Source organism: Bos javanicus, chromosome 15, assembly GCF_032452875.1.
Source record: "Bos javanicus breed banteng chromosome 15, ARS-OSU_banteng_1.0, whole genome shotgun sequence".
NCBI lineage: Eukaryota > Metazoa > Chordata > Mammalia > Artiodactyla > Bovidae > Bos > Bos javanicus.
The window spans coordinates 50,156,104-50,171,640 of NC_083882.1; the positions used below are offsets into that span (position 1 = coordinate 50,156,104).

The 15,537-nt window shown below is 34.6% G+C and overlaps 2 protein-coding genes across 2 annotated transcripts in view; one reads left to right on the forward strand and one right to left on the reverse strand.

Moving 5' to 3' along the window:
• LOC133226772 (olfactory receptor 51F1-like) overlaps positions 1–15,537 on the forward strand; it is a 460,311-nt gene that overhangs the window by 70,059 nt on the left and 374,715 nt on the right. The gene's annotated exons all lie outside the window — the stretch shown is intronic.
• On the reverse strand, positions 10,705–11,640 carry LOC133261348 (olfactory receptor 52J3-like). The gene has a single exon (XM_061439841.1). The coding sequence runs from the start codon at positions 11,638–11,640 to the stop codon at positions 10,705–10,707; it is 936 nt and encodes a 311-aa protein (XP_061295825.1).

Sequence of the window (15,537 nt, forward strand, 5' to 3'; positions counted from 1 at the left end):
AAAAAGAACAGATAAGAAAAAAAAATAAATAGACTTATGTAGATGAAACATTTCATGTTGTTTAAAGACTCTTGAAGTTCAGAAATTCTTGGAGCCCTACTTGTTCTCCAACTCTCAGGCAGAAACTTCCATGAATTTCACAGATATTGTGCAAAACTACCAACTGATATGTGGATTTTGTTTGTTTGTTTACTCCATTTATAGGAGGAATGGTAATTTAGAAAGTCAAAACTTTTCAGTTAACTAGATTGTGATTGTCTTGTCTTTTTATCTTGAGAGCTGAATGGAGGCTAGAGGAATATACAAAGTTAAGTTCTGCAAAATAATTGCAAAATGCTAAGAGAAAGCAAGGGAGACAAGATTGAAGGTGAAGATACAACCACAACAGGCAAAGGAAAAAGTGAGATAAATGACAAAGTCTTAGAGAAAGACAATACAGGAAATTGTGAAGGTATTTGCATATGCACACATGTATCACTTATCCAAATATTTAAAAATGAAGTTTTAATAAAATATTTGTTGGAGTACAGCTCTGAATCTATGTAAATTATCATCTTGTTACATTTTGGGGTGATACCTTCTATATTCAATTAACTTTCCTTTTTTCCACATTTCTGTCATCTATTTTGGCTCATCTTAAATCTCAATGAAATGACCATAATAAAATGGTTCCTGTCTTAGTACATCCTTTCTGGCCCCAGGGCCAGACTTACCAGCAAAGCTTTCTGAATTAGCTAGTTGAATTGCTCCAGAATGTTTCCATTTCATGCACTCTGACTGCAATGGGAGATTTATACTGTAAACACTGCCTTTAAAATGGAGTGTCTCCAAACATTAGTGCTCTCTGGAGAACAGAAGTGTCCAGAGGCACAGAGCTAGATGCTTCATAAATATGAAGCATAACATCATTGATGATTAAAAAAAAAAAAAAAAGTCCTGTATCTGGATGCTGATTCCCAAGCTTGAGGTGACTACTGATGAATTGTCTAATTTCTAAGTAGGAGATGCTTTGAGGAGGGCTCACTTTCCACTTATTTGCCTCTCACACCCCAATGCTAAGCACAATTCAACCTTAAATATGATCTCAAAAAACTGAAGCTCAGCTAGTAGCCATCACTTCATGAGGTATATGTTAGAACTTAAATGGGAATGATAATATAATAAAACAATGACCAGTTGTTTCAAACACAAATACTTTCTTCTTTATTATTCCTATTAACAGTAAATAAGATAGGGTTAAATTTAATGATAGAAAGGCAGAGGTCTAAGGAAAGAAATATGTTATATAGGAAATTAACTAAATGGATGGACTTTGAGACAGATTGTATGGATTTGAATCTCATCTCCCTTACTTAATAGGCATAAGAGTTTAGGCAAGAAATTTAAACTCTGTGTCTCCATTTTCTTCTCTATAATGAACAGAATAATACCAAATACAAATATTGCTGTGAAGACTAAAAGAGCTGATTCTTGTGTGACACTTAAAACATTTCCTGATATATAGTAAGAAGTTTGTAACCATGTGTTGAGCTACTTAGCTAATACTTAATATTCTCAAGCTGTGATATTCTGTGGAAGCTCATACTGATTGGAGTTGCCATGAAGATGTCTCCTAGAACTCACACCTGAAATTATAGGGCAGTCAATAAATGTCATCACATTCCTTGCCTAGACTTATTGCCAATAATGAAAAAATCATTGGGTCAAACAAATGGCTTTTAGAACATCAGAATTAATACTGAGTAAAAGCTGCATGTTGTTTCTTGCCTTAGTTATGCATCTAAGCTGGGAAAGTAGGCTGTCTAACAAATCTTTGTCCCCACTTCCTTGTATGCATGCCCAGTTGCTCGGTCATGTCAGACTCTCTGCAACACCACAGACTGTAGCCCTCCAAACTCTTCAGTCCTTGGGATTTTCCCAAAAGAATACTGGAGTGGATTGACATTTTCTCTTCCAGAGGATCTTCCCAATCCAGGGGTCAAACCTGTGTCCCCTGTGTTCTCTAGCATTGGCAGGCAGATTCTTTACCACTGAACCACCTGGGAATCTCCTCACACCCTTAACTTACCTGAAAACCTTGGGTTTTGGTTGCAGAAACAGAAGTTTTTAGAAAGCTTATTGGAATTCATGAATTTTGTAGACTGACACTGAGATCTGCAATGTCAGCACTATTATATGAGAAATAAACCTAATAAATCTATGTATTTCTGGAGTCTCTATCTAGGATATTCATCTTTTTTGTTTATTCAATTGTCAGTCATCATGTTTCATAATATCAGCAGTATATTAAAAGTCTTTATCTCTCACAGATCATGTCCTGTTTTCCCCTTGAAGGTCTGAAAGGTAATTTCTGACTGACTGATTTTCTATAAACTATTTTAAAAGTTTTAAATAAACTTAAAAAAATAGAACAGTTGTAAAGAAAAATGAAGATGCAGTAAAAAGATCTCTCAAATGACCCATTCATAATTTCCCCCATCAATAATATTGTACTTTAGTATGGTTATTTGTTACGGTTAATGAACCAGTGTTAATCAAAGTTCATGCATTATTAAAGTTCAGATATTACTTATATTCCCTTAGTTTTACCTAATGTTCTTTTTCATTTATAGGATCCCATCTAGGATACCAAATGACATTTACTAGTTTGGTTTAGATAGATCTCTTAGGGTTCTCTGGGCTGTGACAGTGTCTCAGGCTTCTCTTGGTTTTGATGACTTCATTGCTTTTAGAAATACTGGTCAGATTTTTGTAAAATGTTCCTCAGTTGAGAGTAGTCTGACACTTTCCTCATGACTAGACTATATTTATAAGATTTGGGGAGAAAGATCAATGATGTAAAATATTATATTAGGACATAAGGGTACTTACTATCCCCATGGCTTTACCATCTGAGGCCGTGTTTGTCAGAATCTTTTTTCTCACCCATTTCCAGGTTTGCTCTGTGGAAGAAAATTACTCTCTGGAAGTAAGTAAGTAATGTGGAACCTTTAAGTGAGGGGTGATGCTCTTCTTCCGTGAGGATAGAGTATCCTCATATATTGTTTTTGCCTTTTTTTTTTTATAAGAGATATATCTATTTCTCCCATTTGCTTATGTATTTAATCATTTATTTATACCAATATGGAATCATATTTATACTGTAGGTTATACTATTACTTTATATTCTCACATTTTTTAGCTGTGGCTATTGGAAACTCTTTCAGTTGACTACTGTGTCTCTTTGACATATCCCTATAATTGTAGGTTCTTTTTTGGTGGGGGAGGGGTAGACTTCTTTACTTTCTGGTGCCACATCATGCTATCTTGCATATCACCTACCCCAAACTTAGAATATGATATTTCTCTAAGTATCACTGGTTTCTTTACTTTGATAATGGTGTTAGAAAAGGCTAGGTTTGCTTTACTACTAGGATATCTTTGCTTTAAGACCCTCTCAGCTGACAGAGCAAGGAAATATATATGCATATATTAACCTGTGCATGTTATATTGAATACATATCTATAAAGATCTACACATCTATCATCTATTTGAATATATCATTGTGAAGTCTCTAACTCCAGTTCATTACCAAATGAATTATTCTAGTATCCACTCATGCTTATCTGTAAAATACCACTCCAACAATGAGAAACCTGCATCCCACCACATGCCATCCATTTGAATAATTACTCAACAGCAGCATTTACATGTAAATATAATAGAATTATTAACCTATAATCCTGTGGGCAAAAATGCATCTGCTAGGATACAGCACTTATGTATACAGTCCTTTCTGCCTTTAGTCTTATAGACTCCACTCATGTCCAAAGTTATTTAGGTTGATACACTTTCCTCCACCAACTTTAGTGAGGTTTTAACCTACCTTTGTAGTACATTGTGTCTGTTACATTTTGCATTTCATCATGGGATCCTCTGAACTCCTAAATGATTTTCTAATTTGCATACACTTAAGTCATCCTTTGTGTTGTAAAATTTCATGTATTTTTCAAATGTGTAGCATCATATGTTCACCATTACACTATCATATAGCATAGTTTCACTAACCTGAAAATTCCCATGTTCTTCACATGTTCAACATCTCCTCACTCCTCCTTCTCCTGGCAGCCATGGATATGTTTGCCGTCTCTATAGTTTTGCTTTTTCTAGAATATTCTTTAGAGTCACACCATATGAAGCTTTTTCAGATTGGCTTCTTTTCACTTAGGAATATACATCTAAGATTCATCTATGTCTTTTTATGTCTTGATATCTCATTTCTTAATAATGCTGAATAATTTCAATTATATTATGTTCAATAGATGTATCAGTTTGGATATTTGTTTATCTTTTGAAGGGCATCTTGATTGCTGCCAATTATTGGCAATTATGAATAAAATTGGTATAAATATCCACATGTAGGTTTTTGTTTGGACATAGTTTTCAAGCCAGTTGGATAAGTTTCTTGGGATATAAAAGGTTCGTCTAGTCAAGGCTATGGTTTTTCCTGTGGTCATGTATGGATGTGAGAGTTGGACTGTGAAGAAGGCTGAGCGCCAAAGAATTGATGCTTTTGAACTGTGGTGTTGGAGAAGACTCTTGAGAGTCCCTTGGACTGCAAGGAGATCCAGCCAGTCCGTTCTGAAGGAGATCAGCCCTGGGATTTCTTTGCAAGGAATGATGCTAAAGCTGAAACTCCAGTACTTTGGCCACCTCATGTAAAGAATTGACTTATTGGAAAAGACTCTGATGCTGGGAGGAATTGGGGGCAAGAGGAGAAGGGGATGACAAAGGATGAGATGGCTGGATGGCATCACTGACTTGATGGACGTGATTCTGGGTGAACTCCAGGAGTTGGTGATGGACAGGGAGGCCTGGCATGCTGCAATTCATGGGGTTGCAAAGAGTTGGACACGACTGAGCAACTGATCTGATGGTAAAACTATATTTAGCTTTGTGAGAAACTTCCAAGCTTTTTTCCAAGTGACTATTTTTCCATAATAATCCATTTTGCGGGGTCTTGCATGGCGTGGCTCATAGCTTCATTGAGTTATGCAAGTGTCTTTGCCACAGCAAAGCTATGATCCATGAAGGGAATTAAAAAAAAAAAAAAAAAAGCCAAGCTGGATGAATCACAAGTGGAATCAGGACTGCTGAGAGAAATATCAACAACCTCAGATATGCAGATGATACCACTCTACTGGAAGAAAGTGAAGAGGATCTAAAGAGCCTCTTGATGATGGTGAAAAAAGAGAGTGAAATAGCTGCCTTAAAACTCAACATTCAAAATACTAAGATCATGGCATACCATGCCATCACTTCATGGCAAATAGAAGGGGAAAAAGTAGAAGCAATGACAGATTTTATTTTCTTGGACTCGAAAATCACTGCTGATGATGACTGCGTCCATTAAATTAAAGCTTGCTTCTTGGAAGGAAAGCTATGACAAACCTAAACAGCACATTAAAAAGCAGAGTTATCATTTTGCCAACCAAGGTCTATATAGTCAAAATTATGTTTTTTTTCCAGTAGTTATATATGGATGTAAGAGATGGACCATAAAGAAGGCTGAGAGCCAAAGAATTTATGCTTTTGAACTGTGGTGCTGGAAAAGACTCTTGAGAATCCCTTGGTTAGCAAGGAGATCAAATCAGTCAGTCCTAAAGGAAATTAACCCTGAATATTCATTGAAAGGACTGATGCTGAAGCACCAATATTTTGGCCATCTAATGAGAAGAGCCAACTCACTGAAAAGAGCCTGATGCTGGGAAAGATTGAGGGCAGGAGAAGAGGGTGACAGAGGATGAGATGGCTGGATGGCATCACTGACTCAATGGATATGAATCTGAGCAAACTCTGGTAGATAGTGAAGGCCAGGGAAGCCTGGGGTGTTGCAGTCCATGGGGTTGCCAAGAGTCAGACACAACTTAGTGACCAAACAACAACAAAATATTCCATTCAATGTATATGTCACATTTTGTTTATTCATTTGTTGGTGGTGATTGGACTGTTTCTACCTTTTGGATATTGTAAATAATACTGCAACAAACATTGACCTACAATTACCTATTTCCATATAAACCTGAGAGTAGAATTACTGTGGCACACAACAAATCTATGGTTGATATTTTGAGGTAGTTTGAAATAATATCTCTAGCAGCAGTCCCATTTTACATATCCACCAACATTGCATAAGAGTTCCAATTCATTCACATCCTCACCAACACCTGTTATTTTGTTTACTTCTTTATTTGTTTAAAGCAATCCTAGTAGGTGTGAAATCCTGGCTTATTGTGGTTTTCATTTAAATATCCCTAGTTATTAGAGAGAAGGAAATGGCAACCCACTCCAGTGTTCTTGCCTGGAGAATCCTAGGGACAGGGGAGCCTAGTGGGCTGCCGTCCACGGGGTTGCACAGAGTCAGACACGACTGAAGCGACTTAGCAGCAGCAGCAGCAGTTATTAGTGAAGTTCAGCCTTTTTTCATGTGCTTATTAGCTATTTGTATGCATTATTTAAAAAATGTCTATACAGCCCCCCACCAATCCATTTTTAACTAGTTTTGGGGTTTTTTTGCCTTTCTGTTGTTGAGATGTAGATATTATATTTATATATTCTGGATAATAAACTATTATTAAAATATGACTCATAAATGTTTTCTCCCATTCTGGAGGGTTTTTTTTTGTTTTTTTTTTTTTTTCTTTTCATCATAACATTGCTTTGATGCACAAAATGTTTTTGTTGTTGTTGGTTGGTTTTGTTTTGAGGATGTCTAATTTACTTATGTTTTATTTCGTTACTCATGCTTTTGATGTTCTAAGAATCTATTGTCACAGCCAAGGTCATGAGAACTTAGTCCTAATTTTTTTTAAGAGTTTTATTTTTTTAGCTCTAATATTTAGGTTATTAATTAACTTAAATTTTTACATGGTGTGAGATAGATCCAATTTAATTCTTATTCATTTGAGTATCTAGTTTTCCCAGGACTATTTTTTGCATAGAATGTCTTCACATATTGAATTGATTTGGCATTCTCATTGAAAATCAATTGAGTCTATGTGTATGGTTGATTTTGTGTGCTTTCACTCTATTCCACACATCTATGGCAGATCACACCTTTTGGTAATATCACACCTTTTGATACTATAACTATCAGAAGGCTCTATTAAAATATAACTTTAAATATAAAGAAATAAATTTGTTCAGATCAAATGATGGAAAACTTTATAATGTACTAACACTAATCAAAAGAAAGTGACTATACTAGAAAAAGTAAATTTCCAAGCAACTCTCTTATTAGAGATAAAGAGTGACTTTTTTTAAAATTAAAAGAAGTCATTTTATCTTAAAGACCTCACAATCACAAAAATTTAATACACTTTCTTTAGTACCATCAAAATACGTGCAGAAAAAACTGATAGAACTGTAGTGATACATACATAAAATCTCAAAAATATGAATAGTTGATATGACAAGCAGAGAAAAATAAATAATCGGTATAACAAGAAGAAAAAAATCAATAAGAATTTAAATAGATCACAAACACTATTAGACACCTTCAGATATTAACATTACTAGAACAGTTCCCCCCAAAGAGCCAAGTGCAAATTATTTTCAAGTGCCGGGATACTACTTACCAAAGATAAAATATATTCTGCCCCATAAAACATCTTATCAATGAATGATTCAAATTATACAAAAGTTCTGTTGATAAAAATTGAATTAAATTACAAATCAATAATAGAAAGATAACTGGAAAACTCCAAAATGTGAAGTCTAAGTAACAGATTTCTCAATAACGTATATTGACCTAAAACAATTAGACTGCCAGATATTTATCCAACAAAAATGGGTTTATTGATGGTCAGTAAATAATTATGATTTGGGATCTATAAAGAACCATATGCTAGGTCTCACAAAGCAAGGGAAGGAGAACATTTTTATGTATTTAAGAAAAAAAGGAATTTTGGTCGGGCTATAGTAAATGAAGAGTCTATGGCTTTTTATTGACTTAACCTTTGCCAAGAAAGAAGAGCATTGCTTCTTCCTGTTGGATTCTACTATTGCTCCAAGAGATGAGCACTCCCCCTTCTAGTCTCCTGACTCTATTTAATTAAGGTTTCTGTTTATTATCATTATTTTTTACATTTCCCCTTTTTATTGAGATTCTCTAAAGTACTGCTGATCAAGAGTCAGGTTTCCCAGTTTCAGCAGTTTTTTGTCCTTCAAATGCCAGGAAGGATCTTTCCCGGTACATTATTTTATGTTAGAGGGAAAGTATGCAGATTAGAGTATTCAGGGCTCATTCGGGTAACAAGGAAGCCTAGAGGAAGAACAACACTTAGGCCATTTCTGATCTAAAGTCCATAGGTTATCAGGATCCTATGATCTTGGATATCATCTGAACCATAATATCATCATCAAAGGTTTGGTGACAAACATTAACAGCCCTGGTTCAGATATCTTTAGAAAGTTGTCTCATATGATGTCATGTGCTTCAGTTTCTAGAAATCTTTAGTTTCAGGTTATCAGATAATGGGTAGGATTAATAAAACTTAATTATTTATTTATTATTTTATTTAATAATTATTAAATTATTATTTTAATAATTTATTAATAAAAGACAGAAGTAACAAAAGGCTGCTTCTTACCATTAGTCACAGTCATCTAGGTAAAGGGAAAAAATGCAGACATGATTTTGACTGTGGGGTTGGAGTCAACGTTAAAACTGTAAAAGCATTGTTAGATTTGATTTGACTATAAAGCTACTCTTAAAATTTTAATAGGGAATGTCATGGCTTACTGATTAATGCATATGAATCCTATCAATCTCCAGAAATATGTATATGTTTCCTTCTAAAGATAGATACTGCATTTATTTTGCTAATGGTTTCGGTAATCCTGGGTGAATTTAAAAGTGGGATCACACATTAAATGATTTAAAGTCAATTTAATAAGAGTAAATTAATAACTTATTAATAATAAAAGTTAATCTTTTAGTTTTTGTTGTCTTTTGTAATATTAAATTTAAGTTGTGCCGCAAATGAACTACAACATCCAATTGAACAAAAACACTCAAAAGACTGCTCTTGGATGAACTTTTGAAAAGATATCATTAAAATTCATTTTGCATACCTTCCATTCTCTAGGAAAAAAGAGCATTTAAGTACTTAAGGTGTTACAAGAAACAGATTCTTCAAATATATGATATTTAGATGTGCCTTGTGACACCTTACATTAATTCCTTCAAGAAAGATTTTGCTGAATCTTCAGTCCCTGTGCCTTGCTGATATATACCCTATCGTTCCCATTTCCAATCTCTGAAAATATGTGTTCTAATCCATTTAGTGATATTATAAAATTGTGCAGTCATTTTTCTCTTATCATATTGTGAACTTACCATCAGAAAATTAGTTCCTAGACTCTTATTAAACAGTTGTTCTTGTGTGCTATTTCATTATTTTTATGAAATTAGTTTATGCCACAACTAATTTAGAAACATTAATCAATAATGCCTTAAATGCCTCAGAGTCATAGTGGAAATATGTTTTTATGAGAAAACAAAAAGTATTTGTGAGAATATTCATCAAATTCCTTTATAATAGCTGACTTTCAAAACTTGTTTCTACCTAATGCCTGAAATTTAACTACTTCTGCAAAGCATCAACCGAAATGAAAAATACATTCTACATTTCACAAATAAAGAGGTCTTTGGAGGAGAAGTGGCCTATTTAGGTAAAAGCTTTCCTAAATATGTTTAACATATGTAGATAAAGCAAAGTATCCACCCCTCTTCAGCTTCCCTGGTGGCTCAATAGTAAAGAACTCACCTTCCAGCACAACAAACATGGTTTGATACTTGGGTCAGAAAATCCCCTGGAAAAGGAAATGGCAACGCATACCAATAGTCTTGCCTGAGGAATTTCACTGACAGAGGAACCCGGTGGGCTACAGTCTGTGGAGTCACAAGAGTCCTACATGACTTTGTGACTAAAATAACAATGTCTTTCCCTCACACACATAAAATACACCTAGTTTAACCTGACTCAAAATCCACCTGTTAGAATTCTGTACATTCAATCTTCTCATAACAAAATTTTCATGCTTCAATATAAGTACTTTTTTCAGGTTCCTTCATTTCATATGCCTCCAGAAAGAGAGAAGTATAGTGACATAGTGAGGGGACATATTGCCTATAGATTTTCCTGAAGAGTAAGGGAAAGAGAACTGAAATTAAAGGGAAGAAGTTGTGATGCTTTTAACAACTCATTTAATAGCCAGTATCATCCTTAAAGAAATTAGATACATTAAAAAATGTATTGATGAGCTCTCCCAAGATCTTTTTAAAATTTTATATTTAAATTTATTTATTTTATTCAGAGGAAATCAAGGCATATATAATAAACTAATTTTTCCCCACTGAAATGCTATGTCATTTTCAAATAGATGGATATGGAGTTTCACTCAATCTCCATAGTTAAAAATGAAAGGATTTCCAATGGAATGTTTCCCTACTGTAATGAATAAATGTAATTTATTCAGAAGAATGAATACTCAACACCAATAGGAAAAGGAAACATTGGGATTTAAGACAAAAATTTTGTTCTTTTAGTATCTGAAAGACCTTTTGATGTAAGGAACATTTAAAAAGATGATCAGTCTACAGTAGACTGAAAGTTACTATTTCAGTTATATCCAGGCCTTCAAGAACTAAGGAAACAACCTTATTTTGAGCTGAAAGCATGACTCACATGTGCACGAATCTGCTTTGTCTTCACACCATAGATAATAGGATTGAGGGCAGGTGGAATGACCACATAGAGATTCGCAACAAGGATGTGAATGTAAGGTGGAATTTTTTGGCCAAAACGGTGGGTGAGGAAGGAGAATAGGGAAGGTGTATAAAAAACACACATGACCCCTACATGGGACCCGCACGTATTCAGGGCTTTATGGCGAGCATCTCGAGATGGGAGGCGGAAAACTGCATGGAGGATGTAGGCATAAGAAATTCCAACCAGTGCCACATCCAAAATGAGGAAAGAAGCCACAAAAAGTCCATAAATGGCATTAATCCTAATGCTAGCACAGGCTAACTTGACGATTCCCATGTGCTCACAGTAGGAGTGGGCAATAATTCGAGCCCCACAGAAGGGCAGATGATGGGTTAAGTAGAGAATGGGAAACATGAGTAGAATTGGGCGCATTATAATACCAATACCAATGCCTGCTAGTACTCGCGGCGTCAGGATGGTTGTGTAGTGGAGTGGTGCACAGATAGCCACGTAGCGGTCAAAAGCCATCGCCAGCAGAACTGCAGACTCCATTCCTGTAAAGGTGTGTATCAGGAACATCTGAGCCACACAGGCTGAGAAACTAATCTCATGTGCATCAAACCAGAATATCCCCAGCATCCGGGGTACTGCAGATGTGGAGAGGGCCAGATCTATGGCTGATAAGATGACTAAAAAGTAGAACATGGGATCCCGCAGAGTGTGGTCAGACCAGATAATCAGCAAAATGGTAGCATTGCCCAGCAGAGCCATTAAGTAAGTGAAGCAAAAAGGCAGGGAGATCCAGACATGGACATCCTCAAGTCCTGGGATGCCTACAAGGAAAAAGGTGTCTGGGTGGAAAGTGGAAGTGTTGGTGTGGAGCATCTTGCCATCGATGAGATGACAAAGAGTTGACCATCTCTGGAAGTGAAAATAAGAGTGATAAAAACTCACACCAGTAGGTTTAATTTTTATTATTAAAGTTAATGCTAAAACTTACGTACAAAAGCAGGCATTGTCACAGACAATTTTTCAGTGGAAGGAAAGTTAACTTTATGAAAGACCTTTCTCTGAATATTAGGCAGTAATATCTTATGCTCATTTGCTCAAACCTCATACAAGACATAGAATTCATTAATGGAACATGAAGGAGTTTATGTTTATGTTGAGTTTTTAGTATTTTTGAAGACAAAGTATACCTTAATTAAACATATCAACACCAAATCACAGAACGTCAGATACGGATACCTGCACATAAAGCATATATATATATATATATATATATATATATATATATATAGGAACAGAGTTGCACCAAGATATACAAAGTGATGCATATCAAGCAGAATTTCTTAAACCAGTTTATTCAATATCAATATTTACACTGAATACCATATCCTAAATGAAGAAATATGCTTCATTTAGTTATCCTTTCATATTTATCCATAAACCCCAATGACACACTGTAATATACCACAGATATAAAAAAAGGTGTATAAAGATATACAAGTTATACTGTACATTGAGTATAAAGATAGTTGCACAAAATGAGGAAACATTACAGCCTGAAATAACCTCCAGGAGACATATGTGTCTCTTTGATATTAATAGTCTGATGGGATATATAGAATAAAGAATCTCCAGGGTTTCTACTGGCTGCCATAATGCTAAGAATATCTCAAAATATCTAAAATCTTTACACTTCCTTGTCATGTGTTGGGGAGAGTTTGAGGGCAAGCAGTGAAAATTTTGTTGAAAGGAGATGATTTCAGAGAATAAAAACACCTTTCTAATCACAGTTATGAAGGTCAGCCTCAGGCTGATGAAATCTGTATTCCTAATTTACCACACTGTAGTTATGGTTTTCCATTATTTCTCTCTTTCTTCCTCACCGCGTCTTTCATTCTCTTTCTTTTCTGTCATCTCTTTTTTCCTTATTTTCTTCCATCTTTTTTTCTTCTTCCCTTTTTCTCTCTCTCCTCTTTCTTTCTGAAACAAAAAACAAGAAGAGCTAGTACAGCACTAATGAAGAAAAGAAGGGGGCAGAGGAGTGTGGGAAGAAAGGGGTGGAGGAAGGAAAAGAGAAGCTTAAAGAAGGGAAAGAAGAAAACAAAAATGGAAATAAAAACGAAGGAAGAAAGGATGAGATAAAGAAAATAAGGAAGGGAGGAAGGAAGAGGAGTCTCAGGTTAATCAACTCTTGATTAAAGTGAAAGACAAAAGTCTAAATTTTGGGAGGTATTTTAATAATGTTATGACTAAAATAGAGAATCCCTAGCCAGTGAATCCTTCTAGACTGTATTTAATCTCCATCTTCAGATTTCTTTCTTCTCTGCTTCCCTCTTGGTAATAAGCTTTATAAACTAGCACTTAACTCTGGGTCTATGATGATCTTATTTTTAAATTATTATAATACACAAATTGCCCAAATACACAATTATCCCTGGCAGTAGAGATCATCATTTATATATATATATATAATTTATATATATATAATTTATATATATGTATATATATATATAATTTAAGTTCCCTTTATAGGTGATTATTTAAAAATTTAAATTGTTTCAGCATGACCCACTGAAAAACTCTTTCTGTCAGAAAATCTTTCTACAATGGTGATATAGAGCTTAATAAATTCAACTGTAGCTCATTTCTTCACTTTTGAACAGTAGTCCCTAATGACTATCCATCTCCATCACACATTTCAAAGGAAACTTACCTTCAGGAGGAATAGGGCTAGAGAACTCCAATACACCTATGAAAGAGAATATAGTTTTATACCTCCTGTACTTAGGATCTTTGGGGTCATGTCTGAAAGCAAAGCCAACTCATATCCCCTATGGGAATCAAGATTAACAACTCAGAGTCTCCTGGGGAAATTCCATTATCTGTACCTGGGGCAAAGGGACTGATGTGGAGGCAGACATAGTCTTTAGTCCACACCTTTCCCCCAATGCATGCATATATTGTTATTAGGAAGTCAGAGACACAAAAACCTATGCATATGAAGTGAACAGAATGAAGTGAACAGAATCTCTTACTGGTTGAATTTTGCATCACAATTTTATTAAATATAAAAATGTAGTTTAGGGCATCAATCACTGACACATGTATCTTCCTTTCCCACATTGATGTCTTAGCACTCATCAATAATGTATTGACATATCATGATTTTTCTATAAGACAAAGTCTTTAAATTTTTTTCCCATGCAGTGCTAGTCCTACTGGGTGTAAGATAATAAAAAATAAATAACATAAAAATTATAAAAGGAATGTATTTAGATAAATGAAATGAATGGGAACCAAAGAAAGAAAAGATAAAATAAATAACATAAAAATTATAAAAGGAATGTATTTATATAAATGAAATGAATGGGAACTGAAGAAAGAAAAGATATGTTATTCTAACATTTTAAAGTCATAAATCAAAACATATTTTTAACATAATGAGAGCATAAAGATAAAAGTATAATATTTAATCATAGAAAAATGAAAACTGGGCATTCAATCATGAAAGGAAGACTTCAATATCCCTATGGAGAGAATTTTTTTAGTTCCTAAAAAGCTACATAGAAACTGAAACCTTGATTACATTTTGGGCAGCTGATCCTGTTCTTCACTGAGCTTATTGTTATACAGAATAGTATATTTCATTACACTGAAGTAAATTTATACTATGATTTTTTTAATTTGTAATGATGAGACATCCTAATCAAGATGATAATTGTAAACATGTTTAAGACAATTATTACCTAATGTTGCTATTACTTGTCACAAATAATCTGCCAATTTATATTCTATTTTGCCTGAATAAATTCATTGGATTGGAAAGCTTTGCTAACTTACTTGCTCCCTGCTTTCATAATTAAATCAGTTACTCTTTTCTTCTCAATACAATGTATCATTTACCCAGCCTGTTTCAGTAGTTTCTGGCATAATAACTTATATCAATACATATATTTGATATCAACTTTCTTGTATTATGCTATGACTGATAAATAAGCACATAAGTTCTTTCATTCTTTCTTTGATTCATTCAGCAGACATTTATTGAGTAGCTTGTGAGTCACTTAATAGATAGGTTAAGTAGCATTAAATTTCATATGATCTGGGAGTAGAGGTGATTATAGGCAGTCATTGCAAGATATTATATTAAGTTGTAAGAGAACCCTGAATAAATGAACAATAAATGAAAAAAGTAAGCATTATTCTACTTTAAATAGTGTAAGAGAAATTTCCCTAGAGTTTGTTAGTATATAGCAATTCATTCCCATGTAAACCAGTGTTTTTCTTTTTCTGAAATACGATTTCATTTGAGTAGTAGATTTTAAAAAGTAAATGTCAGAAAATTGGTGTAATATTAGTATTTAGTTGTTGGGGAAGGGAGGGCAAGTCAGTAAGTCTTATAAAGTAGGTATATTTGTATTGCAGAGGAGTTTATTAAGGATTAGGCATACTTCTACAAAATGATGACCAAGAAGAATGTTAAATGTAATAGCAAAACTGAAACAGGGAGAGATTTTTTGGCATAAAGTATGTAGTAAACAAAGAAGGCGATGGCACCCCACTCCAGTACTCTTGCCTGGAAAATCCCATGGATGGAGGAGCCTAGTAGGCTGCAGTCCATGAGGTCGCTAAGAGTCGGACACGACTGAGCGACTTCACTTTCACTTTTCACTTTCATGCATTGGAGAAGGAAATGGCAACCCACTCCAGTGTTCTTGCCTGGAGAATCCCAGGGACGGGGAAGCCTGGTGGGCTGCCGTCTATGGGGTCGCA

Excerpts from the sequence above, each read along its gene's own strand:
- LOC133261348 (XM_061439841.1), bottom strand. The coding sequence starts at position 11,640 with ATGCTCCACACCAACACTTCCACTTTCCACCCAGACACCTTTTTCCTT.